Below are 27271 nucleotides of genomic sequence, written 5' to 3' on the forward strand. Positions count from 1 at the left end.
TCTGCGGAGCAATAGCAGCAGCTCCACACACACACAGCAGGTTGAGCAGGGAACCGAGCTCTAGGCTCCTGACTCCCAGTCCAATTAGGCTATCTGCTGATGAGTTACTTGTGAAAATCCCGAATCAATTACACTGATAAAGAAAATCCTGAATCAATTACATTGATAAACGGGTACAGACTGGGGTTGATGACTTGCTTGCAGGACCTTTTGAAGGTTGATGCTCTGCCCCTTTTAAGACCTTTGTATGGTCTCTTCCGGGAGGACCAAGAGGGGAAATTAGGGTTGCAGGGTGTCCGGTTTTTGATCAGAATGCCGGTCGAAAAGGGACCCTGGCGGCTCTGGCCAGCACCACTAACCGGGCCGTTAAAAGGCCAGTCAGTGACACAGTGGGGCTAAGGCAGGCTCCCTGCCTGTCCCCATTCCAACTCCCACGTGTAGGGGTAGCCAGGGTGCTCCATATGCTGCCCACGCCCCAAGCCCTGGCTCTGCAGCTCCCATCGGCCGGGAACTGTGGCCTATGGGAGTTGCCTGGCCACGCCTCCATGTAGGAACCTGAGGGGAGACATACTGCTGTTTCCAGGAGCTGCTTGAGGTAAACGCCGCCCGGAACCTGCACCCCCTCCCGCGGTAACATTACCAAAAAATTCCCACTAATCCAAGAAAATCTATACAACCAGTTTGGTAACCTTTCAGAGACATGCTATATCTAGACTGTGTTTATACACTACTTTAGTGCTTAGTGACCGCAATGAAGCAATGAAGAGATCCTTTGTGGGCATGAAAACTTAACTGTGCAGTCACTGAGTAAAGGCAAGTTCTAGTCAGGACTTAAATTCCCAGGATCCAAACCAATAATTTTTTTTGTGAGGGGGCCAGCCTATGATATGGGTGGCTCAGACTTCTTTCAAGAGGGGAGAAGACACCCCGATACTCTGTCACAACTCATTCTGACCAACCTGTACCATACCACTGTAAAATGCCAACCAAATGCTACATGACAATGTATTAGCAAGACAGCTATACTGATTTCTGAGAGATGCCTAACCTCACTGTAGATGAAACATACTCAAATATGAAACATAATATTAGTGCACCTCTCCCATCTGCTCAGAGCAGATGGAGTCTCTCAGCATTATCACAGTGGAGGCCTCCAATAATAAAACTGGAAGGGCGTGGGAGAGAAAAACAAAACAGAATATGGCAAAAAGAGACTCATGATTGAAAAAAAAAAAAACAGAGTACAAAAATAAAACCACAAGTGATAAGTCATTAAATAAATGCATACTACAATTAGCCTCTAGCCCTTTTGGTTTCAGGCGATAGGGCTTAACAGCAGTGGAGAATAATTCAGACACATTTAAATGGAACATCGGCTGGAGTCTGCAATTAGAGTGTTGTGGTTATACTAACAGTAAATTTGGGCTGTGATTTGTAAGTTTACAGAGCAGTGAATTTGGTCCCATGTCTGAAATAGAGGAACACAAGACTCTCTAGATCAGTAGTTCTCAAACTTTTGTACTGGTGACCCCTTTCACATAGGAAGCCTCTGAGCGTGACCCCCCTTATAAATTAAAAACACTTTTTATATATATTTAACACCATTATAAATGCTGGAGGCAAAGCAGGGCTTGGGGTGGAGACTGACAGCTCGTGACCCCCCATGTAATAACCTTGTGACCCCCTAAGGGGTCCTGGCCCCCAGTTTGAGAACCCCTGCTCTAGGTGATGATTGGATTACACAGAACATATGAAACCCTGCTCGGTTCATCAGCTCTTCTACTGTTAATCAGTGAAACACGCTCTTACATGCACAACACCAGGATCTCACAACTCCAACCAAGGAAATGGAGGTTTAATTCTCCATTTGATAAGGACAGTACCATTAATGATGGCATTAGCACTGAAATCAACTGTATATGCTCATCAAGGATACACAATCTTCCAAGTATCTGATGCAGAAGCAAAATAAACAAACCAACCTTCCCTTTTACATACTCAAGATGATATATTGGGATTTGAAGTTAGCAATGACCTAGCAGACACAGAAACAGCAGTAGTAACAACTGCAACAGGGGCAGCACACACCTGAAGGAAAAGGCTCTCAGGAGTCCTTGTGGATTGCCACAAGTTTGATAGCAAAGAAATTTTTCTCTTAAAATAAAACAAAATTCTGCAGAATGTGAGCCTTTACATAGCCATAAACATGGTAGATGAGACAAATGGAATTAAGATGTTCATTTTAACACTTCATTTATTAACAATTCAACTAACATTAAATAATTTGTGAATATGATGACTGAACATTACATTATAATTTGCAAACTAATTCAGTTATTTGTAGTGTTTGTTTCCCTTCCCTTGTAGCGTGTGATTTCTCTTCTGTCCTTTTATGCTCTTCTACTGAATCCAAACTTACTGCAAGAATGTTGGGAATGGTTTTGTTCCATGCACACTAGTGAGTGAATCACTTCCCACATCAATACAGGGGAACTTGATGCTCACAGACTGTGTCCTCAATGGCCCAATTTGCATACATAGAGGGGCCTTTACATCAACTGTGGTTTTTTTGATTTGCAACAGGACTGATGGCCCCAAAGTGGTTCATATCCAAAGTAAACCAATAACAATAAAAGGAGCCAATTATCATCAAACGGTCTTCTCAGCAGGGTATTAAAATAGCACCTTCAATTTCAAGCTACTACAATACTATAAAAACAACTTGAACTACAGGAAGTTATCACCCATTTTATCAACCTCATTATAATGGATTATACATAAACTTAAATCAGGACTGTTTTAATTATTATTTGCATTGTAAAGTATGAGATATAGTGGAGCATTTAGAAATAATCCTGGAAGTTGGAAAGAGCAGTGCCATGAGACGTGGCTGTTGAAGTTCCACACCGACTTTGCACAAAGATTATTTAAATTACTGTAACTGTCCAGAACCTCTGATTTAAACTACAATCTCAGAACTAAAAGGAAGTGGTGGATTCTCCACCTTTTCAGATCTGCACATCAAGACTAGATACCTTTCTGGAAGATATGCTTTAGCCAAAATACAAGTTAGTGGGGTCAATACAATGGTAACTGGGTGAAATTTAATGGCTTGTTATATACAGGTGGTCAGACCAAATGATCTAATAGTCCCTTCTAGCTTTAAGCTCTATGAATCGATGTTAATTACAGAGAAAAAACATGTTTGGTAACAGTTAATTGTCATAACTGAAGCAGGGTTGTAGACCACATGCACCATAGTAAACAATTATTAGCTCAACATGGAAAATGTGTTATGGGCTAATTATTTAGCTCTGTGTCATATTTAGAGAAAATGTACACAATGCTGTGTGTCTACATCTAGGTGCATCCTCTAACAAGGTTGATGAATATTTGGGGGTGAGACACTAGGTCCATCATGAGAGATCAGGGACATGTTTCTCTTCACTTAATCTAGAGTGAGTGAAAACTCACAGTCCCAGTGTGCATAGCACAGGCAGAAATCAACAGACACATTAATCAGTGTGCAGATTTTAGTTTGCTGGAGTGCACTCCAGATTTGCAGAGATTATGGTTTTACTAATTTTCAAAAGGAAATGGGTTATTGGCATGGTATTTTACCAAACTTATTCCACAGCTTCAACATACAAACCATGGTGTGTTGACAATCATCCACGGAGTGTTTCCCCCAACCTGATTTTTAATCATTTCAAAAAGAATATGTTTCGCCATGTCTTAAGTTACTGATAAACTACATAAACAAATACATACTGTCACCCTCACCTTTTAAAAGCAACATGAACCCTGAAACTATCCTCTGTTCACCTGGAGGGAATAAAGCTCTGTACCTTAAACAGCTCTGATCAAATTCCAGCCAAAAATTTAAACAAAACAAAGTTTAAGCCTACTGTGTTTTCTATGCTAAGTACTATAGATTAACCACAGAAAACAATACAGGGCCAGCACACGGCACCACCAGACCATGTACTTTGTAAAACATACAAACTATGGTAAGTAATGACATTAGATTGGAACTGAGCAAAAAATTGGAATTTCTGTCCCATGGGAAATTAGGATACTTAAATATTTGTTTTCATCCCAAATTAGGATGAAAAGTTGACATATCAGAATTTTCCCAGAATGAAGAGTTCTGAAAATTTTTCATTTAGAAATGGTGAAAGGTTTTGTTTCAGCATTTTCAATTGAAACTGACCATTTGGATATTTCCAAATCAAAGTGTTTTATTTCAGTTTGCTGAACTGACACTAAATGTTTTGTTTCAAGTCAGTTCAAATTGAACTGCATCTACCTGTGGTGACACTTTGCATCATGGGAGTTGTAGCTCAGGTGTCTGGGGCCCACATTCTCTCCTATGGACTAGACTGCCTAGCCAGACGATATCTCCCATGATACAATGTGATATTGCCTCTGATCACGCCTCACGGAACATCATACAAGATATAGTCCAGCCAGGGAGCCTGGCCCATAGGAGAGAATAGGGACATCAGGCAACTGTCCTATTACTGCCACAAGGCAATCTGGCACCCATCAGGAGATGCAGTTTAATGCTGAACTCAAAATGAAACTGTTTGTTTCAAGCCATCAAAGTGAAATATTACAGTTTGGGTAAAATCAACTCAAACCAAAATATTTTCAGGGGGAGGAGCAGGTTAAGAGAACACAAACCAAAACCACATTTTCCCATGAAAAGTTTTAATTATGTAGGAACTGCATTTTCCATCAAAAAATCATTTTGATGGAAAATTCCCAACCAGCTCTACCTTAGAGTTACTGTGGACCAGAGGGCTACATTATTTCATTCATCCAGCAATTCTACATACACAGCCCCAATTAACCAAGCATAATATTACATGCCCAACTACATACAGATGGAGACGGGTCCCTGCACACCTTACTGCACATAGAGTCCAACAAAACCGAGGCCCACTCTTGTTCAGGACACACTGGCACTTGAATGACTTGGTGGATACAGCAGTTTGTAGAATAGTTAACCAACATCAATTTCAAAATAATGCCAACATTGTCTAATATATGTCCTGCTTAACTGATTGAACTAGAATATATTTTTAAACAAGAAATTAACCCAACAAACCCTGTACTCTCACTGGAACACGACAATTGAAAATTAAGTGGGAGTGAAACACTCCAGGTGCTTAGACATTTCCCTAAGGCACGAATTTTAAAATTTCAATGAAAAATTGAGAAAAAATTTTTATTGAAACACTCTTTGGAAATTCCAAGGGATGTCATTGCTGAGACTGAGAACAGAGCTACCAGACAACATTAAAGAAGAAGACAAACAAACCATAACATGACTTTTTCAGTCAGATAATCCCCTCTTCTGAGACAAAAACAGCGCCATTATGCAGAGGTTTACATGCAGGTGGATCAAAGAGTGGTGAAGAGAGCTATGGCTGAGCTGAAAAAAAAAAATCAGTTTCCAAGTAACTGTCTTCATGTCATTACTCAGACAGTTTGGCGGAATATTAATAACCTTGAATGTAAAACAGAAAATCTGGAAATTTAAAATTATCCAGATCAGAACTAAAAAAAGACATGAAGGAAACAAAAAGCAAAAAAAATGTTCTAACTCACTCGGCTACATCATCAACGAAAAAAGCACTGGATTACACAGTTGTCACATTTGATAAACCACATTAAACTTCAAAAAATAAATATGACCATGCAGGGAGAAAGGAAACAACATGGATTAACTCCTAGAGCAGAGGTTCTCAAACTTCATTGCACCATGACCCCCTTTTGACAACAAAAATTACTACACGACCCCAGGAGGGGGGACAAAAGCCTCAGCCCACCTGACTCCCACCTGGGCGGGGAAGGGGTCAAAGCTGAAGTCCAAGGGCTTCAGCCTCAGCCAGTGGGCCTATAACCTGAGCCCTGCTGCCTGGCAAGTCTAAGCCAGCCCTGGGGACCCCATTAAAATGGGATCCCGACCCACAGTTTGAAGAACCGCTGTCCTAGAGCAATGGTGGGATGTCACATGATACACAAAAGCTGGGAAGATGTGACTGATCTTCTTTCTGCTCCCTTAATTCCCCTCTTTATAATCATTTTGCCAATTGCTGACCTTAAACACCAACAATGGATACATTCGCTTAGTTTATCTGTGCAAGAGGTTAGAGGAATGAGAGGTTCTGAAAAACAAGCAGCATATCATATTGAGATAACATGGCAGCAGCAGAATCAGATTAGCCCTTGGGATACCCTTTAGATATTATTGCCTTGCAAAGAGTCAGTGAGATATTCAAAATAGCATGTAAGTTTTTGGTTGGCAGGTTCCCCCATTGGATCAAAGAGTAGAGATTCCATGAAGGTCATGACAATGAAAGCTATCACTCAAGGGGGATGGCAGACTCAAAATGCCAACAGCAAGAACAACAGACATGAAAAATAACAGAAGGCATAAAAATCATTTACTGAGCCATCCAGAGAGAGAACAGAACAGCAGGCCTCAATATCACTTTATGTATCTTGGATCCTGCGCTCTAAACACAGCCTGGAAAACAATGAGAAAGCATGCACCTCCCTGGAAGCAAGACAGGTCATAGTGGTAACTATTTTAATGAACAACTATATTTTGATGTCTAACAAATGCTTGTTCCACGCACACAGGAGAGATCCTCCACTGGGTTAAAACTTTAGGGCACTGTGAACACGCAGAGAGGTGCAAAGCAGACAGAGCACTCCGGCACCTCTATTTATATCTGCAAAACTAGGGGTGCAGTTGTGCATAAATATATTTCTGATACATTCACACTTTATTCTTATGCATTAGTAACGTTTAAGATTTTTTCAGTAAATTCTGTGAATTTAACCATGTTCTAAACTGACTGTAATAAAGCAGGTCTAGATGAAGCAAACCATCTCCTCTTTTTAGAGTCCCATGGAAAAAAGTCAGAACTTTAAAAAAAAAAAAAAAAAACTAGCAAGTGATTACATAGTTATATTGGAGTAGAACTTCACATGATGCATATTAAGATTCTGAATCAGCAAAACAAAATTAAGTACTTGCTTATGTATTTTGTTGAAACAGAGTCTAAGAGTGCAGCTGAAGTTGAAAAAGCAAAAAGGGTGTGAACAAAAATCAGATTATTTTCAGAATCGCAGCAAAAAGACCTAGTACAACCAAAAATTACTCAATATAGAGGTGTGCAAAAATACGTGAACAAATTAATCACTGGACAATCTAGCCATAGGAGAGCCTTTCCAGTGAGCAAATGGTCTCTATATGCAAATTTCACAACCAGGTCTAGGCACCACAATGGAACAAATATGCACAAATGTTCCGCATGGAACGTAATATGAGTATTTGCATTTCTGACATGCCTATGTGCTGTTATATTCAAGTACAGGCATAATTTTTAAAAGTCACTATCAAATATGTTATATCTGCTTAGGTCCATATCGCATCAACGGACACAATTTATTCATATAGCAAATACAGTAAATATTAGATTTCCAAAAGAATGTATATATAAAAATTCTGTGCCTGGAGATCAACGACATCAACCTATTTCCTTTTCCCCCTTTTACTGTACTCACTTGCATGTAGCATAGAGTATTGTTGCTGTGTGATGTTTGTGTGTGTGTTGTTTTGTTAAGGATTTGAGAACTGAGTTGATTAGGCTATGTAAACACAACTACTGTTTGCACGTCTGTTTGATTTCTGGAGTCACTCCTCAAATAGCAATATGCCAGGACTAGGAGGATTGTAAAGGAGGAATCTGCATTCCTACGGCCACCCTGAAAGAGCAATTTATCCTATCATCATCATGCAATTCTGTGCTAAATTAAGACATCTGTACTATGGAGCAGACCTACACACCAAACCTACTACAGATGGGCTACAGACTGGTTGGTTAATCTGTTCCAAATAAATGATCTTTGTTTTTGAAAGAAAAGCCTGTAGGTACTAGATACATTAACTTTCATTTTTATGGCCTGCTTGAGCCTATTCAGATGTTGCACATATGTTCAGCAGGAAATGGAGGATACAATCTGTGATTTACTGCTGTCTAAATGCTGGAAGCAGGAAGGCACAGAACAACAGTTCTCTGCATGGGCACAAGTGGCGCATGAATTTTTCCTCATCTAGAAAAGAAATAGGACTTTGAGAACTCTCAGCTAATAAAACATTTCCATAACTATAAAATCTCTTGAAATTTAAAAGGACGAAGTCTTCACTTCAAGTTTGCAGATGGTAGCATTATTTTCTCTCATTTAAAAAAAAATATTTATATGCACCAATAAGGCCTATGCCTAGGACATCAGACAAAAAATGGCTGCTGCCCTATAATCTTTCATTCTTAAAATGTTGTTAGCTTTCTCACAATTGGGGCACTGTTCAGTATTATGCACTATGCTATCTTTATACATTTAAAATATTATTTAACTTCTCAGGAATCATGCAAAAATAAATGCCATTTTTATTTTATTTTTATCCTCAACTTCAAGTTTATGTAGCAGCTGGTACATTATATTTGATATCAACAGGGTGTTTGTTTAAACTCAGACTTTTTTTTTTTTAATGTCTCTGGGTAAAAGTAACTTGCATAGATTTACATAAAAAGAAAAGGAGTACTTGTGGCACCTTAGAGACTAACCAATTTATTTGAGCATGAGCTTTCGTGAGCTACAGCTCACATCACTTCATCACGAAAGCTCATGCTCAAATAAATTGGTTAGTCTCTAAGGTGCTACAAGTACTCCTTTTCTTTTTGCGAATACAGACTAACACGGCTGTTACTCTGAAACCTGTCATAGATTTACATGGACATTTCAATTTATTTTTTCCCCATTTTCAAATATAATAAAGAGAACACTGGAAAATGGCTTGTTTCCAATTAGCTACACGTAATACTGTATTCTCAATTTCTTATAAAAGTTTTAGCTAACAGTTCCATAATATGGAGCTGATCAGATCTTTAAACTATATCAGATCTCTCTAAGGAGTAGGACCAAGCCTCATGAAATCTCTCTTTCCTGGTAAAACTGCAATTGCCTCATAACGTCCAGGCCATTCCCCTTTGGAACACCGTGAGCTGGGCAGAAGACATTCTTGACATTTCTGAGTGCTTGTTTGGAGAGGTCTTTTCCTGTTGTCTGCAGCAGAGGGAAGTAGAAGAAAAAACAGACTCCTTGTGCCCTGATCTCCTAAACCTAAAATGCCCACCAGAATTGGAACCATAATGACTAAATGAGACACTTCAGGGAATACAGAAAACATTAAAAAAAGAAAAAAACTAGTCAGGCTAAATCCTCAAGATGTACATCACAGATTATTTATGGAAAGATCTGTTAAACAGCTCGGAACTTTAGCAAACCGATAACTATGAAAGGTCAAAGTGTGGTTTTACATTGGTGTACTGTATAATGTCAAACACTGGGAAAGGTCAAGAACAGTCAGGATTTTTAAATAAATTATTCAAATCCTGACACTGAAGATTTATCTAATAATTTATCCATACAGTGGTTCTGATTATTTGTCAAGTCCCCATTTATTACTGAATTGTTCTATAAACACTGTTCTGGCATTTTCATTTTTTAAAAAGTATTATTTCTTCTCAATTGTGACACCATTTTGTGGAAAACAATACCGAGCTATAATTTTACGTTGTAACGGTGTTGCTTTAGCAATGTAGGAGGATGTAAGAATGATTTCCCCTTATAGATGCAAGTGAGATGATCTAATAATACACCGCTTTTAAAACCTGCCAGGAGGTGGTGGTGGTGACAATGGTTGTGGTACCTGACAAAAGACCAGGTGATCTAGAAAAAGGAGACTTCTATTCATCATCATCATCATCATCATCTTCCCACTACGCTTCTGGCGTTTAGGGCAGCTATGACGCTCCTCCACTCCTGTCTGTTTCTGGCAACTATTTCAGTGAGTCCCCAGCTGTGCCCCAGGTTTTTCAGCTCGGCTTCCACAGCTCTTTGCCATGTTATTTTCGGGCAGCCTCATTTTCGCTTGCCTTCAGGTGTCCACCTTTTTGCTACTCTGGTGATGGAATCAGTTTCCATCCAAAGCACATGGCCAATCCAACTCCAACACTTCCTGGTAATGATGGTGCTCAGATCCTCTTGGCTGCACAGTGTCAAAAGATCTTGGTTTGAGATTGTTCTGGGCCAAAAGATAAAGAAGATTTGTCTGAGGCAGGTTGTATGGAATGATGACAGTTTGGACATGTCACACTTTCTCATTCCCCAGCATTTTGCACTATAAAGTAGTGTTGAAAGTACGCAGCTCTGATAAATCTTGAGTTTGGTTTGGTGTTGTATTTTGAGGATTTCCAGACTGTATTTAAGCTCCTGAAAGTGTTCCTGGCTTTACTGATTTTGTTCCGGATGCCTTGGTTTGTTCCACCGTCCTGGCTGATGGTGCTGCCCAAGTATGTGAATGTTTCTACATTGGTGAGAACATAATCCTCTATCCGTACTGGTGATGGCGCTATTAAAGGTCATGGAATCTATCTTACTGCGGTTGATTTTCAGTCCAAATTACTGGCTGAATGTGTTGAGTCGAGTTGTTTTTTTTCCTGTATATGGTGTTGGGTATGCGATAGGAGAGCGAGAATTCTATTCGTGCTATGTCATAATTACATTTGGTCTAAAATGCATGTTCCTCAGAATAAATAAACTAGGTTTTTGAATTGCCCTGCACAGGAACTAAGCAAGCTTTGAAAAGTCAATGTGAGAAAATTTCTCTTATTTATGCATATAGCTATTATAATAAAATTATATTAAAATAAATTTTGCTGCTGTTAGACTTAGGATAAATCTGGTCAAGTGGAATTGCAATTATTAAAGTTTCACAAGTTCACTTAAATGCAGTTGATAAATGATTTTTTAAAAGAACGACAGTGGGATTCTTTTTCAGCATCAGTAGAGTCAAGCTAATGTACAGACACAGAATACATACAGACTGCAGGTATACGTTACAGTATACCAATGCGCATAGATGCTTATATTTTGGTAGAAAAGCTAAAAACAGGAAGGAATTGCTGGTTTCAAAAGCATTTGAATTACAAAACTATTTAATGACATAATTGTACAGATGAAGAGCTTAGCCTTAAGGTAAGGACAGCTTTCAGGACAATTAAAAAATTGCTGGCTCTTACACACAGAGTCTTACATTTATCAAGGATGAAATGCTAAGAGTACCATATTCAACTGTTATCTGTCCTCAAGAATAAGAATGGGTTTCTGGTAGCGTTTTTGAAAATGGATGCCTTGTATGTCAATCGCTGGTTAGAACCGGAGAGTGATATGTCAAGTCACATGGATCATGAACATATTGCAGTATGTAATAGATAATGTAGAACAGAGGGAAAAGATAGGAGGAGTTTTAGTAAACATATTCATAGAGCAGCAAAGGGAGAGAAAGACGATTCTCAGAAATGCAAGATGTCTGTGATGCGGCAAGCACTTACCAGAATGTGACTTGAATTGGAGTAAGGCACTGTTGTACCCCAGTGTAATTAGGACAGACTCTTTGCCCACACGACAGTATTCAGTGTCTCTGTTAACCAAGCATTTAAACACACAGACTCCATCAGCTGAAGGGGAAAAAAATACTTTAGAAAATTTAAAAAAGTTAAACACAAAATACAAACAGAAGTATAGATATCTACAATTTAAAACTGTCCTAAGCATGCACTAAAGATGGGCAATTTAAGGGAGAAATTTGTTCTCTAGTACAGTGGTTCTCAAACTTCACCCCCTTTGTGATCCACAAAATGGCTGAAAATTCACCCCCCCTACCATCCATATGCCACAGGCCTTTGTGAGCTGTGCTGTGTTTGGGGGGTAGGGGGCAGAAGTAGATGCAGCAAAAGGAAGAAAGGTGAGAGTCCCTCCTCCTCTCCCCAGCCCTGTGTTCCCACAGGATCTTAGCAACAGTGGAATTTTACTGGTTGTTCAGCTGGTGCAGGCAGTCCTGTAAACATCTCTAACAAAGCACTGCTGTGTCACACCTTTGGTTCAGAACCTGCTGCTCTAACCAGTGGAGTTGCAAAGAAAGAAAAAAAAAGGAATCAAGCTGTAGCAACAAAACAGAATGAAGGGACCACAGCAATTTTTCCTTCTTTTGCATCTTTGGCATTTGGGTGTCACGAAATGCAGTTATACTATGCCACGCTGCGTGCGAAATTAAATCCACCCATAGACCCTACTTTCTACAACTTTAGTGATAATGATCCAATTATTTGGCTTAACAAGAATACACTTTTAAGTACTCTTCAGCTGAAGTAAGCACAGGTACTACTCTCTAAAGAGGAAGATCAAAAATCAGAGGGATGGGAAATGGTAAATGATCAGATTCTCGCACAACCATCCTTGCAGCTGTCAGGAGGTGAGCATGTGACGCAGTTTGCACGCCCTGTAAAAATATTCATCCTTACTTCCAGCAACCTGAAAATGGCTGGAAAGCTTCAAATTTATCTGGCATCTACAAAGCAGGGGCTACCAAAGATGAAGCCCTCAAACAGGGTTTTAAACTGCCACTCATCACCATAGTATCTAAGCTCCAGTGTTTCAGAGATAATACCCTGATAGGAATCCCAGCACTTTCCCTTTTCCCTGATATTTGAGAGTCGGGAGGAGATACCACCACTGAGCTTTGTTTCCAGACAGTTGAGCCTCTCATTTTAGTGTAATCCTCTGTCAGTTAAGTGTCTAGTAATTTTTTAAAGATCTACAAATAAGTAAACAGGTTGGTAGAGCTGAATGAGTGAGTTTTGGGGGCAGGGAGAGAGAAAAGATTTTGGGGGGCAAATGAGAAAAAGCACAGGGGAGAAGGTGGAGCACATAGTGTAAGGAAAGAAAAGAACATAAGAAAGTGGATTGAGAGAGAAGGGAAAGAGGGTACAGACAATCAAAATAATGTAGAAAAATATACTATGATCTGGTATAGAACATGAAAGAGAAAAACCGGAGTGAGGCCAGGATGGGAAAGGTAGCACAAAAAAGCAAAAGATTTAGTAAGTTACATTTAAAAACAGTAATTCAACAGAAAGTTAATGGTAACATACTGTCCATCAAATACACTGTATTTAGTTCTGTTAAAAAGCAGGAAGTTCCACTAGAGGGAAGGAGAGATACACAGCAGCACACCTATCCCCCCTCCTTCCACCTCCTCCCCCCTAGCCATTGGGCTTAGTCCTGGGGCTAGGAGGTGTGAGGTAAATTTTTCAAACTCTGCACTTCAAAGAGATCTGCTGTGGCTGGAAATAAATACAATATAAAGATAGTGGACACTCTAATACACATTTCATGTGTTATTCTAGGCTTAACTATTGAAAACCTACAAATTTTCAAGAGTGTGTTCCCAGCTTGAGCTTGTACACACCCAAACAGATACCTACAAATTTGGGTTTCAAGACACACGCATTTCTGTGTGCATGTACCTTCCTCCCTGGACTTGTGCCCATGAACACATCAGGATGGTCCATGAGTAATACAATTGCTTACTACACATAACCTCCTCAAGTAACAAGCCAAAGTGACCATGCAATCAGCTACTTCCCCCACAGTTATGTAGGGGTTCTCCTTTAGTTCTAGTTGTAGAGGCCTGTGCTTTTGGTGGTAAATATCTCCAGGGTTCAATCCCCACTGAAAACGGCAGTATCTACACAGCCACGGTCCATTACATAGATCTCACCTTTGGGAAATGAGACATGTTCTTTATCAAAGAACCAGTTCCAATAATCTCTTTGGAACAGTGCACACATGCACTCAAGAATGAATTTTACTCTTCGGCTATCTATTATGTTACTGTTTTCTCAGTGTTGCAACTTACTTTCTTCTGTCAGTCTATCCAGTACCCAAAAATCAGATACACTGACTACAAAATTTAACAAAAGTTTCCTGGAAGTGGTAAGGCTGACACACAGTACAAAGTTACAAAGAGAGACTGGAGCTAATATGGAAGACAGAGCTATATTGCTAGATTTACTGGATGGCTTTTTATATAGACAGAACTCAACTGTAAGAGTACAGATCCAGATTTGGAGACTTACTCCTCCAAACTCCAGGTGTTCTGAGTCAGCTTCTTAGATAGAACTAAGCCACAACATATGACATCAACAAATGAATCTGGATGTGGATCCCAGCTTTTCTAAAAAATTTAGAGAGGAGCTGGGGAGAGCAGGTTCAATATTGTGGTTCAGGCAGATTTCTTCTTTTCAGTTTCCCAGCATGTAATGTTTTCACTGCTGATATGAAAGGGTGGTGCTCACATACAGTACTTTTTAAAGAAGCAGCATCACATACTACATCAGTAACTTAAAATGTAAAGAATGGGGAGAGATCACTAGTAGAGTAATAACCAGAGTGTAAGCATCACATAATTCTCAGTAACATCATCGAGAAACCTGGGTCTAAAACAAGTGAAGGACATACAGAAACAAATGCACATTATCCTTCCAAGGATAAACTTTTGTCATATTTGGATTTATATCTAAAACTAGAGCTGCACAAATCTTGGTGGTTCAATTCACATGATCTTACATAAATCCTTTTCTTTGGTTTCTTCCTTTGTGAGGATTCATATTCCTTGAGTTTTCCTTTGAGGTCTGGAAGAGGGGGCAGCAAGAGGGACACTCCCACTGTTATATAATTGCAACAAATCTGATTCAAAAAGCGTGACGCATGGCCAGAAAGGATTAAGCAGCTTGCAGGCTAAATGACCCAGAGCCAACCTTTAGAGACATGTTAGAAAAGTATGCAAATGGTAATTAGGGCCATTCCATGGTAGATGGGCTAAAAGTTTGAATGCAAACCTGTATTGTTAGAGAATTAGAGGTGATACTAATTGTATGTGTGTACTCATATCTTGTTAGATGTTAGCCATGTAAACAGACAGTTCCTGTCTATCACTATAGCTGTTGATTCAGAGATCAAAAGGGATTAACAACCTTTAGATGAACCTTGGGTGAAATAATGTCATTGTCTATATGTCTCTTTAAAGTTTGTGATAAACTGCTTAATGAATAAATTATCGTATGTTAATCCCTGTAGCTAATTACAAGTGATGCTTAGGAAATAGATCTACTTCAAAATCTCGATAATTGCCTATTGTTTGCCTAAGGACTCCGAGCTGTCAAAGAAGGCCTGGAACTGTATAAGAATGTCTGGGGTCCTGATCCTTTTTATCTTAGATCTGCTTGATGATTCATGCAGGGGAAGCTTAAGGCATAAGGCTGAGATCTCCCTACCCTGGATCACCCTGAATATGGACACTGGACTATATCCTATGGACTAATTCTGAAAGAACTCTTCGCAACTACAAAACTCACCATCTCTACCATGGATCTGATCTCAGAACTGTAATCATGTCTGTATGTACATTGATCTTTTAACCAACACTCTCTCTTTTCTTTTTTAATGAATTTTAGTTTAGTTAATAAGAATTGGCTGCAAGCATGTATTTGCGTAAGATCTGGAATATTCCTTAACCTGGGAGATAATGCGTCTGATTCTTTGGGATTGTTAGAACTTTTTTATATGATGGATAAGATTTTCAGTAATCCTCATCATATTTGCCTTGGGTGTCTGGGTGGAGGCATAAGGCTGGGTTGCTTTAAGGGAACTGGATTGTTGGCTTCTGGGTAATCAGACGCTGTTACAGAAGCTGTTTTGCACTAGTTTGGTAAAACTAAGTATTGGAATATCCACCAGTTTTTGGGATTATCTGCCCCATTCTTTGAACTTCATCCTAATTGAGTGACCTCAGCGGGGCTCCCGGGGACTCTGGTCACAGCCTACCTGAAAATGGGAATGGGTAGTACATACCCACATACCTGATGGGGTGTTATGAGGAGGAATGAGTTAGTGTTGGTAGAATGCTTTCAACATATAAAGCATTTCAAAATTCTAGATATTTTTGTACTTTTTTTTTTTTTAAGTTTTCCCCATTAATAAAGTCTGCTAAACATTTTAATTCACATACAGGTGTTTCTGTGTTAGACATGAGGACTATTCTCTCTTCATTCCACCAGAGCACATCCATGCCAGTACTTTTTCCATTAAGTAAGAAAATACATTAAAAAACCTTAATTAGATTTCATTTAATGAACCCAACACAAATCTTTCAGTTTATAATTTCTTCTCACATTTTTTCAGAATACTTTTAATCCTTTATAGCACATTATGAAAAATGCCTCACCTGGAACCTGACTGTGTAATTACTTTAAATGTTTTTTTAGTTCCAACTGCTGCTTTTCAGATAATAAAACTAGAGATACACTTTATTTATACTATACATACTCTTAGTTTAGCACAGCATCTACATATGCAGAGTCAGGAGGAGTAAAAGGTGCTTTTGAAGATCCTACCCAAGTGAGTAAAGAGCACAAGTCCTATTGACTTTTATGGACTTGTGCTCCTTACTCATTTAAGTGATTTTGAAAATCTCACACCCAGTCTTTAACCAACCTGTGCTAAAAATATTTACTGACAACCTTTAGAGATATATACCACCACCAGACAAGAAGCCAGAATCTACTCTAGATGTCCTAGACTACAAAAAACTGATATGCGCCAAGGGGTTAAAAGAGCACACACTGTGCGTCTTCAAATCTGGAGTGCTGTGAAAAGGAGGATTTTGGCTCTCCGAGTAGAAGAGAGTAGGAGACAGCCATGAAGAGCCTGTGGTCAGTCACAGCATCCTCCGTAAATATCACATACTAGGCGGAAGTTTGTGTGGTCTCTGTACTGTTTCATATAGGGATAATTTTAGGCAAACCACTGGGCAATATTCAAACTACTTTGCTCCTTCATTGTGTTCCACTAGGCCCTTATCCAAACTGTTGTGGGACCTGTATATGGCAGATTTCATGTAAGTTATGGAAAAAGCATGCAATGCCATTTTCACTGTAATTGAAATGTTAGTAACATTGTGAAAGCGGATCTGTGCCTCTGTTTCCCCCCACCTTTTGGTCTTGTCTATTTAGAGTTTAAGCTCTGTGGGACAGGAACTGTCTCTTACAGCCCTTAAAAAAGAAAAGGAGTACTTGTGGCACCTTAGAGACTAACAAATTTATTAGAGCATAAGCTTTTGTGGGCTACAGCTCACTTCATTGGATGCATACTCCTGTTCTTTTTGCAGATACAGACTAACATGGCTGCTACTCTGAAACCTTACAGCCCTTAACACACTGGAATTCTGAGTTTGGTTGTCTTCTCTAGGCACTACTAAAATACAAATAATAAATAAATAAACCACCCCCCAGCATAGGGTACTTTTAGGGCTGGACCCTAGTCCCATTTACATCCACAGGTATTATGCTGTGACTTAAGTGAGAGCACAGAATGAAGAAATCAGGGAGTGAACTCAGTACAAAAACAACAGTTATTGTTATTAAGGAAAGCTTACCCCAGATGTTGGTGTGAGCAGAAATTTGAGGATATTCAATACTGAAAGTGAGTAAAGTTTCAGCCCAAAAGCTGCTTGTTTATGCGTGCACATGCATAATATATATTAAACAAACATATATGTAACATACACACCCACCCACAGTGTACGACCCAAAGGATGTGCAACTTGAAAAGAAAACAAGAAAACTTCAAAAAGATTATTAAAATTCAGAACCTAAAGTACTTGACTTTATATCACTATCTTTTTTAATTTAAAAAAGTTTAAGATGACAGGTAGTAACTAACATGTACTTAGCAGATAATGAGGTCTCAGTGATTTCAGCAGTGTTAGATATGTAATATTTAAGGAATGTATGTATTTCTGTACGAGTCCTCATTTCTATTAGGGAAAAAACTTTATTTTCTTTAATCAGGCATGCATGGCTTCCTGCACCGTCCACTTACTGTATATTACACCTTTCATGCAGAACACTAAAAAATGCTGTACAAAACCTCATATGTGTAACAGCTCATAAAACATTGAAACATATGACTATGATTTCATCTGATAAACACTAAAAGCCAAGTTGAAAACTTGTGCTTTTTTGTCTAGATATAAGAGGCATGATGATCTTGCCTGAAGCAACTTCATCAAAAGCTAACTGTACAGACTAAGATTCTGTACAACGAAGGCCATCTCTCTGTAGGTCTATAAGAAACGTCTTGCATGATCAGGAATATACCATACATACTCGTTCATAAGCCGAATTTTTATGGTAAAAAAAGTGAAGCATCAAAGAGCCGGGGTCGGCTTATCAACAGGTCTACACCAAAACTTGATGATTTTAAGCTCTTCTGAATTATTGAATTGAATATCCAATACATTGTCATTTTGTTTACCTGGAGTGTTCGCAGGCACAGAGCCCATCAGCTCCCAGTGGTCGTGGTTCGCCGTTCCCACCCAATGGGAACTGAGGAAAGTGGTGGCCACCACATCCCTCGGTCCCCGCCACTTCCTGCAGCTCCCATTGGCTGGAACGGCAAACCACGGGCACTGGGAGCTGAGGGGCTCCGTGCCTGCGGACACTCCAGGTAAACAAAATGTCCCGACCCGCCAACGGCTTACCCTGACGGGCCAGGAGACAAAGTTTGCCAGCCCCTGTTGTAGATCGCTGATGATGGAACATCAATTCTGGAGTCACTTCTTTAAAAATTTGTTAACATTTTAATTTTTACTTAAATTGTATATTTGTTATAATTGAGATAAAAGAAGTATTAATGTAAATAAAATGTATGGATATCAATTATACAGTTTTTCTCAGTTCATGTCCATGTAAACAAACCACTTAAAAAATGTGCTTCCCTAAAGTTCAATTTTCCTAGTACTAGCGGTTTGCTTTTCCTAGTACTGTTCTACTACAGGACTATATTATAATTATTTTTATAGTGAGTATTTATATTGATTGTAAAGTAATATTATTGTCAATATTGCAGCCTTTTAAAGCTGCAAAGTATTTGTTTAGTGGACTAGATTGGCTTGAAATGAATGCTAAAAGAGCAGTGCTGCAGACCTGCATGACATTTGACCCATGCATTTCACAAAACGCTTCACCTTACGAGCCAATCAGAAAAATACAATGAACGATAGTACTATGGCACTGGTGTCAGTCTGCTACTGTGTAATTTGATTTCTTCATGCATTTCTACCAATGGACCTCATGAGTCTCGAGCCAATCTGAAAACATAACACACAGAATCGATGGATTCTGTAATAAAATTGAAATAGCCTGTTATTGCCCAGACATGCCAATCTACAGGGCTGCTTTGAAATAAACAAAGAACAATAATAACTTGACAGTGATAAAGCAGGTGACATTCCTACATAAAGTCCTACAAAATCTATAACTAAATTATTATTTTCTAATATTTTCATACTAGTATTTAAAATGAACAACTGTGAAATCAAAAGAAAACAGTCTGCTTATCATGCAGCATTCAAACTTAAAGTTGTTGAATATGCAGAAGCAAACAATAATTGCGCCGCTGCTTGTGAATTCTGTATCAATGAGAAGAAAGTAAGAGAACGGCGAAAAAATAAAACAACACTAAAAGACATGCCAAGAAGCAAGAAAAAAAATGTCCAAAGAGGTGCGCTTCATTTCCTGAGCTGACGAAAGATCTCAATGATTGGGTTGTTGAATGTCGACAAAATGGGTACGTTGTCACTAGAACTGGAATTTGTCTGCGTGCTCTGCAAATGTCAAAAGATGACAAATATAAATCAGTAAAGCCGTCAATGTTTGTCGCATCAGCGGGTTGGTGTACTCGCTTCATGAACCATCATGGTCTCTGTCTTTGTCAGCAAACAAAGATAGCGCAAAAGCTGCCAAGAGATCCGGAAGAAAAAAATCGAACCTTTCCCCAAAGGTTTATTATAAAACATTGAAAGGAATATGCATTTGAACTTGAACTGAACAAATAGAAAATATGGACGAAACATCGATGACATTCGATCTTCCGAGCAACAGAATGGTAACAGGTGTTGGTGAAAAAACAGTTTTAATTAAAACCACTGGCCATGAAAAAAATCAATTTTACCTTGGTTTCATCATGTTTGGCCAATGGATCAAAGCTCCCTCCTGTTGTTATTTTTAAAAGAAAAACCTTGCCTAAAAACATGGAATTTCGTGCTGGTGTCATTGTACATGCACACGAAAGGGATGGATGGATGGATGAAAGTGGGACTATTGAATGGCTGGAAAAAAAAGTGTGGAATAAGAGACCAGGAGCACTTTTCAAGAAATCTGCTATGCTCATTTGGGACATGTTCAGGGCTCACAAGATGGATGAGGTGAAAAATGTGGCCAAAAAAATGAAAACTACTTTGCCTGTAATATCTGGAGGCTTAACTTCTGTTCTACAACCACTTGACATCTGCCTGAACAAACCCTTTACAGACAGGCTACGCAAAATGTGGTCTGAATGGATGTGCTCAGGCATGGCAAAGTTGACAAAAGGCAGGAATCTTATGAAGCCAAAATCAATCTGGTCGCCCAGTGGGTCAAGGACGCATGGGAGTCCATTCCCTTGGAAATGACAGAAAAATCATTTCAGAAATGCTGTATCAGCAATGCGCTTGACGGGTCAGAAGACGATGCCATATCTGATGATGACTCAACAGAGGCTGATGATGAGAAGGAATATGAGTCTGAAGATGACACTGCCAACATCTACGATGACAATGCAGGTAACAGCTGTGACTGAAGCAGAGTTTAATTAACTGTTTCGGACTTTGAAGGATTTTAAGACTTTTTAAATAAGTACCTTAAGAATAATATGAGACTTTAATATCAGTAAATGGATATTTAAAACACTGACTATAATTTTGAAGGTGATAATAACAACAGGTTTTTCGTTAGATTACATTAAAATAATTCCAGCAAAACTTGAGTGTCTTTTGTGATGCCAACTTTAAAAACATAGCAGGGGTCTGCAAACTTTGGCTCCCGGCCTCTTAGGGTAAGCCGCTGGTGGGTCAGGAAGTTTTGCTAACCTGGAGCATCTGCCACTTCCCGCAGCTCCCATTGGCTGGGAACGGTGAACTGTGGCCAGTGGGAGCTGCGGGGATCCGTGTCTGCGAACGCTTCAGGTAAACAAAACATCCAGGCCCACTAGCAGCTTACCCAGATGGACCAGGAGCCAAAGTTTGCCAACCCCTAAAATATAGGGTCTGCTTATGAAAGGGTCATGGAGTTTTTGCCATTTTTACCTCTCCATCTTGGCTAATGGGCAAGTATATATGGTAAGTGGTTGAAAGGTCAGTTATGTCCATTAAGAAAAACAACAACCCAAAACACTTCATCTTATCTAATTTTTAGTTGATTCTATAACTGATACTTTGTTGGACTAGTAATCAGCCAGTGGTCAAATGGTCAGAGTGCATTTTGATAATTTGCCCTCTCACAAGGAATATAGCAACATTCTCAATTAACTGGAGTTCATGCATGATCTTATTAGACAGTGTCCCCCAGTAGAGAATTGTAAATATTCTCTCTCTCTTTTTTAAGAAACACTACCCAAGGATCTCAAAAGGTTTTAAAACATTTATAAATTAAGCCCCAAAATCCACCTATAGAACTAAAATGAATGTTTCCCATAAGTCATTAATTTAGACTCCATTAGACACTAATGGCAACATTTTATCACAAAGCAAGGACTCCCTCCCTACCAAACACAGCCACCAGGAGCATATTATTTGGAGGAACAATTTAGCTGCCATCAGTCATTTAAAATGACAAGGCTGGGAGCAATGTTTTCTTCATATCAGGTTTGGAGTTAAAGTTCTTCAAAATCTAAAACGAGATATTAGGTAGATGTGATGATACAGATGATATAATTACTGGACTCTCAGAGTCAGAATAAATGATAACAGTCCTACCTCTTATGTAGCTGTTCATCTGCAGATCTCAAAGCACTTTACAAAGGAAGTCACTAACATCACCACCATTTTACTGATGGGGAAACTAGACAGAAAGAGGTGAAGTGACTTGCCCAGGGTCACCCAGCAGAACTGTGGCAGAGCTAGGAATAGAACCCAGGTCTGCTGAGTCCCAGTTCAATGCACTATAGAAATTACAGCCCACCTCATTCTAAAGAAAAATTCTTGCTAAAGTATCTTGTTAATGCTACGAAACCAAGCAGTGAATCATCTTCATGCTGAGCAATGATGGGATCATAAGTGAGACTATTATGAATGGTAGTGAACTGAGCTCATTAAGACAGACTGGTGATAAAAACCAAGCACTGAACCCAAGAGATCCATTAATAGTCATTAGTGCATAATGTAGTCAATCCAATATTTTGTTCACCGTAAAAGTCTAATGCAACAGAGAATTCAAGTTGGATGAAGGCCGAAGGAGCAGAGGTAAGCCTGGTAGATAAACTCACAATACCTAATAAGCACCATTTTGGTAGTATGGTCAGAACTGAAACTAAACTAGAGCTTCTCAGATAGCTAAGCATTACTGAAGACGGACAGCATCTTTCAAGCAATTAACAAATGTTTGAAACTTTGCTCTGGAGGGAGTTTTGATGTTGGTGAGAAATTAATAAAGTCTTCCAGGTTAAATTTGTTTCTCTAAAATGTAGCAGTCTTAAGAGTGGATCCCAAGAAGGAATTCATTTTTGAGACAAAGGAATGATAACTCAAGAGTGCTGCACAAAAGAGATATTTGGACCTTCGACTGCTCTGGAAGCTATTTTATACAATACTGCCAGCCAGTTCAAAAACATCTGATTCCAGTTTCCCAGAAGATTAATCATTTATTTAGGAAAAGAGATTACAAGAGTGAAAACATAGTAAAACTATTGGAGGAGATTTCAGCACAAAAATCAGTTTTAGAAATTTAGGAAACTGAATGAATAACTACGTAAAACTATTGATCCTTGCAGGAAAAGCACTGAGTAGTGAGAATCTGGCAGTCTTAAAATGCAAGCTATTTTACAGAAATGGAAAGTTTTGCATTACACATTTCAGAAGAAGCTAAAAGATTAGTACCGTGCATGGCTTCCATATTCATCCACCCACCCACCCTTCGACGCAAACACAGGCCCTACAAATTAAAAGAAAAAAGTGAATTATAGTATGAATGCTTGGCCCACTTTTTCTGATCTGTCACAAAATCTGATCTTGCTACACACCCAATTATGATTTATTGCTTTGACTGATGCTGTACCATTTGCTTAGTTGGTTTATAAACAAATAAGGAAATGTGCATGATCTGTATGTCCAAAAGTTTCTACTAATATGCAGTGTTTAACAGTTTTTATATTCAACAATTTAAAAAATTCCCACCTGGGATGATGACTAAAATTACTGAGCTTCTATCAGCAGGTTCTTTACAACTTTCAAACTTGATTTACATGATTATAATTTTGCTGATAGTATGAGAGAGCAGGCCACCTATATAGGAGATGCCAAGATGTCACATTATTGCAACATATGAGAAGACCATACTGATTAGCGCACACTGAACCAGAGTCCTGCAACTAGCTTGCTTAAAACAAATGCCATTCAGTTTTTATGGCTCATTATCTTAAAGACAATAACAGGAATGAGAAAGTTTCTTTTGAAAGGAAAGCCAACATATCAGGGAGAGCTAAGAAAGGTGGAATCATAAACATCTTTAGCATCTTTTACAGAATATCTTTGGAAATAATGATACCTAGAGTGCAAATGCTGAACAGGGAAGAAAAGTGTGAACAATCCAGAGGAGGCAAAGGGGGAGGGGAGAGAATCACAGGTCAGAGAAAGAACAAGGTGTCTAAGAAAATGAGAGTTGATAGCACTTTTATATACATATGTGACCTTCATCTACTGAACAAGCCAATGCACCTGAAGTTGCCACACAGTAATGTAAGAAAGAATTCAAAGCTGTACCCAAGTAGATATCACAGTAATCCACAATCACAGCCACAATATATGAACTGGTTTCCAACAGCAGATCTACTAAATCAGCAACAAAGTGAACAGAAACAGAAGTTCCAGTCACCTAAAGAGAATTCTAAGAAGAGGGGATATAGTAGCAGATATGGCAGGACTGGTTTGGACTCAAGTTATCTTGCTGAAATAAAATGTCTGACATTCCCTCTGCATCCAGAATGTAATATCTCCAAGAACTAGAGCCTGAAATACTGCTTATGATACAACAAACCACGAAACAGTTGGGGGCCTCAGCACAGTCAAGTTCCATATTATCATGGAGGGGGGGAAAAAAGGAAATCCAGAAAATGGAAAACAGCAGTGGTCTCATCACTGCATGGATGGCAGACTATGGACTGTTATGGCAAAAGAAAAACTGGTTCTTTCTATTAAAGACAAACATCATGACTACCTGTTATGTCTCAGAAGTGTTAATACCTTGAAATCGACAAGGTTTATAAAGCTTGACCAACTGCAATATACACACCTCAACTTTTATAAATATACACCAAGTATTTCTCTTACATTGCTATCGTAGTTGTTAAAGTTATCTTTATTGCTGTATCTGTATTTTCACTGCTGGCAATAATCTGTCACTTTTCGATCAGAACACTGCCTATTTGTACGAAGGAAGGAAAGCAAACAGCATACTTATTTTCTTTCTTTGTACTTGGTAGCACAGATTACCAACCACAGTGAGATGCTCAAAAGATTTACAAGGTCTGCAAGATTGAAGAGAAAATATAAATTATGATTTTATAAAATATATGTCAACATTTATGCAGTTGAGATTGCGCATAAAGGAGGAGAGGGAAAAATGAGGAGCTACTACTGAGTAAAAGGCTTCAAACAGATGAGTTATAGATCAACAATCTATATGCTCCTGAGATCTATCAAATAATTCACAAGTAAATATTGGTTCAACATGGGGCCTAGAATTATGTTAGCCTGGGAATGGGTTCTCTTGAGGCTGAGCATATCAAAAAGGAACTATAAACAATGCCACTTTTTGATCTGTAGTGTTTTGAAAATTACAATTATTGGCACCTCTGTAACCTGAAAAAAATAATCAGGTATAAATATTATTATTCCTGGTGGAGACCCTTAGCACTTCGACCATCTAATGCTTCTAGGAGTGCTGGGATAGGAAGAGGAAGTACAGTGGCAAATGTAGTTTGTGGAGTAAGAAGAGACGGAGGTAAATATATACATTTAGTGCAAAAATTTCCTTTTGAATGTTATCTACACTCCCCTCCCCTCCCCAAAAAACCAAAAACAAATATAGTTTTAGTTTGCAATTCAAATGAGGCTCTTGGGTATTAAGATATTGAACAGAAAATTGCAGAGTTAGGGGCATCATACACACATTTGACACCTAGTCAGCTTCAAAATAGGTGACTGCTGTTATTTGTATTGGGGTAACACCTAGGAACCTCCCCACTACGGCCCCCTGTGCTAGCACTGTACAGACAAATAGTACAAATGACAATCCCAGTTCCAGAGAACTTGCAATCTAGGTTACAGACAGCATGTGACAGGTGGACAAAGAGATAGTTGGTGGGGAAAATGAAGTAATAAAATGAACAAGAGTTTAGCAGAAAAATGGAAGCCACAGCTTGCCTCTTGCTAGAGCAAACTTTTAAAAGTGTTTACAGTACTATTCAGTCAATACTGCTTGACTATTTACAGGAAACCGTATAGTCAATTTCACTAACTGCTGTCTAACATAAAAGGATAAATATATTTCTAATCTTAGGCCTTCGCTCTACACTACAACTTTTAATCTAGTTTGTAATCAGCGAATGAACATATTGTCTCTAAATGGTTTGTGACCACACACAACATAATTAATACACAATAGATGTATGGCATCCTGGCCAGAAAGCTAAGTTGGCTCTCTATTCTCCTCCCGTAACCAGTTCTAAACACTGTTTAATTTCCCATGTAAATTGATCCCTTAAACTATCCCCGTGCAGCCAGTAGGGCCACCCCTCCTTCTTTACAGCTCTCTGGGCAGCAATTAGGACATCGTAGAGCACCTTGCCGGGTGTCCGGATGGAGCTGCTGTGCATATACACCCTCGGAGCACTCTATCCCTGCCGAGGTGTCATTGATAGAACTCGCTGAAAAGTAAAAACCTATTTTCATTAAAAACTGTGAAGTTATTTTCATTTCAAAGGGCTGGTCTACTCTTGAAAGCTGTACTGGTCTAACTATGTTAGTTAAGTGTAGGGTTGGTTTTTTTGTTTTGGGTTTTTTTTTTCTTTTCTGATCAGCATTTGTGCTGGTACAGCTATGTGTGGACAAAGTTATACAAAGGTGCCTTATTCCAACTACTCCACTTCCTGTACATAAATAGCTATACCTGTATAAAGCATCAGTTCACCAGCATAACTTTGTCCAGGCTAGGGGGATGTATAACTTTCCAGTGCAGACAAAGTCAGAGTGTTTGAAATAGACCCATTTTGTATTTTTAAAGTATTTTTATTTATTTATTTTTCAATTTTCCAAAAATATATTTGCAACTGGTTATCATAGGTTTTCATTTACCAAAAACCTGTTTTTCATTAACTTCTTTTTAAAAAGGCTAATTGTTCTCACACACACACACACACAGAGTTCAAAAAAATTCAATCAACTTTAATTAAAGGATAGATGCCCCGATTTTTTTCTGAATGCAACATCCAAACATGGTGAGGTAGATGCAGTCACAAACTCAGCTGACACATGATTATGTTGTGTGACTTTTTCGTCTCCACATTACTACCGGTATGTCTTCATAACTGGAACGGAGATAAGCATGTCACAAATTGGTTACTAAAACATGACTGTTTTTAGAGTGAACTGGTGCTTAGGTACAATGAAGGTAAAAGGTTCTCAGCTATAAATATAATTTTAAGAGTTAGTAAACGGAAGAAAAAAAATTCACAGAAGTGTTCATTTCCAGTTTTCACTTAAGTTTTCCAACAAGCTCTACTTTTTCCTTTGTCTGTGCTCTTTTAAAGCAATTTCATGGTAAATTCACTATTTTCTCTGTTGTCTCATCCTACCATGTGCAAATAACATACTACAGATAGGTCTTTCTTAACTCAAGGTATAAAAGTCTAGTGAATTGATTGCACATTTGTTCTTCACACTTGGCAGATCCCTAGGATCAGACTACAAGCTCTATCAGGCTAGGGCCTTTTCTTCATACTTACTCATAAAGTGCCTAGTATAGCGTGGGCATTAAACAAAAACAAAGCAAAAAAATCTGTCAGTACATCTTTAACTTGATTAGATATAAAAAAAATGTTGTGTGTTATTTGAAAAGAAAAAAGTACCAGACTTCATATTGTAGGATAAAAAAATGCAATAAAAACAAAGTTAACTGTCATACCCTATAAAAACATT

The 27271-nt window shown here is 38.7% G+C and overlaps 1 protein-coding gene across 1 annotated transcript in view; it reads right to left on the minus strand.

The window, feature by feature from the left end:
* Window positions 1-27271, minus strand: part of LOC144264653 (histone-arginine methyltransferase CARM1-like) — a 131231-nt gene that overhangs the window by 70199 nt on the left and 33761 nt on the right. Inside the window, 1 exon segment of the mRNA XM_077816422.1 lies at window positions 11475-11600. Within this exon segment, the coding sequence (XP_077672548.1) occupies window positions 11475-11600 (126 nt within the window).

Source organism: Eretmochelys imbricata, chromosome 5, assembly GCF_965152235.1.
Source record: "Eretmochelys imbricata isolate rEreImb1 chromosome 5, rEreImb1.hap1, whole genome shotgun sequence".
In the NCBI taxonomy this organism is placed as follows: domain Eukaryota; kingdom Metazoa; phylum Chordata; order Testudines; family Cheloniidae; genus Eretmochelys; species Eretmochelys imbricata.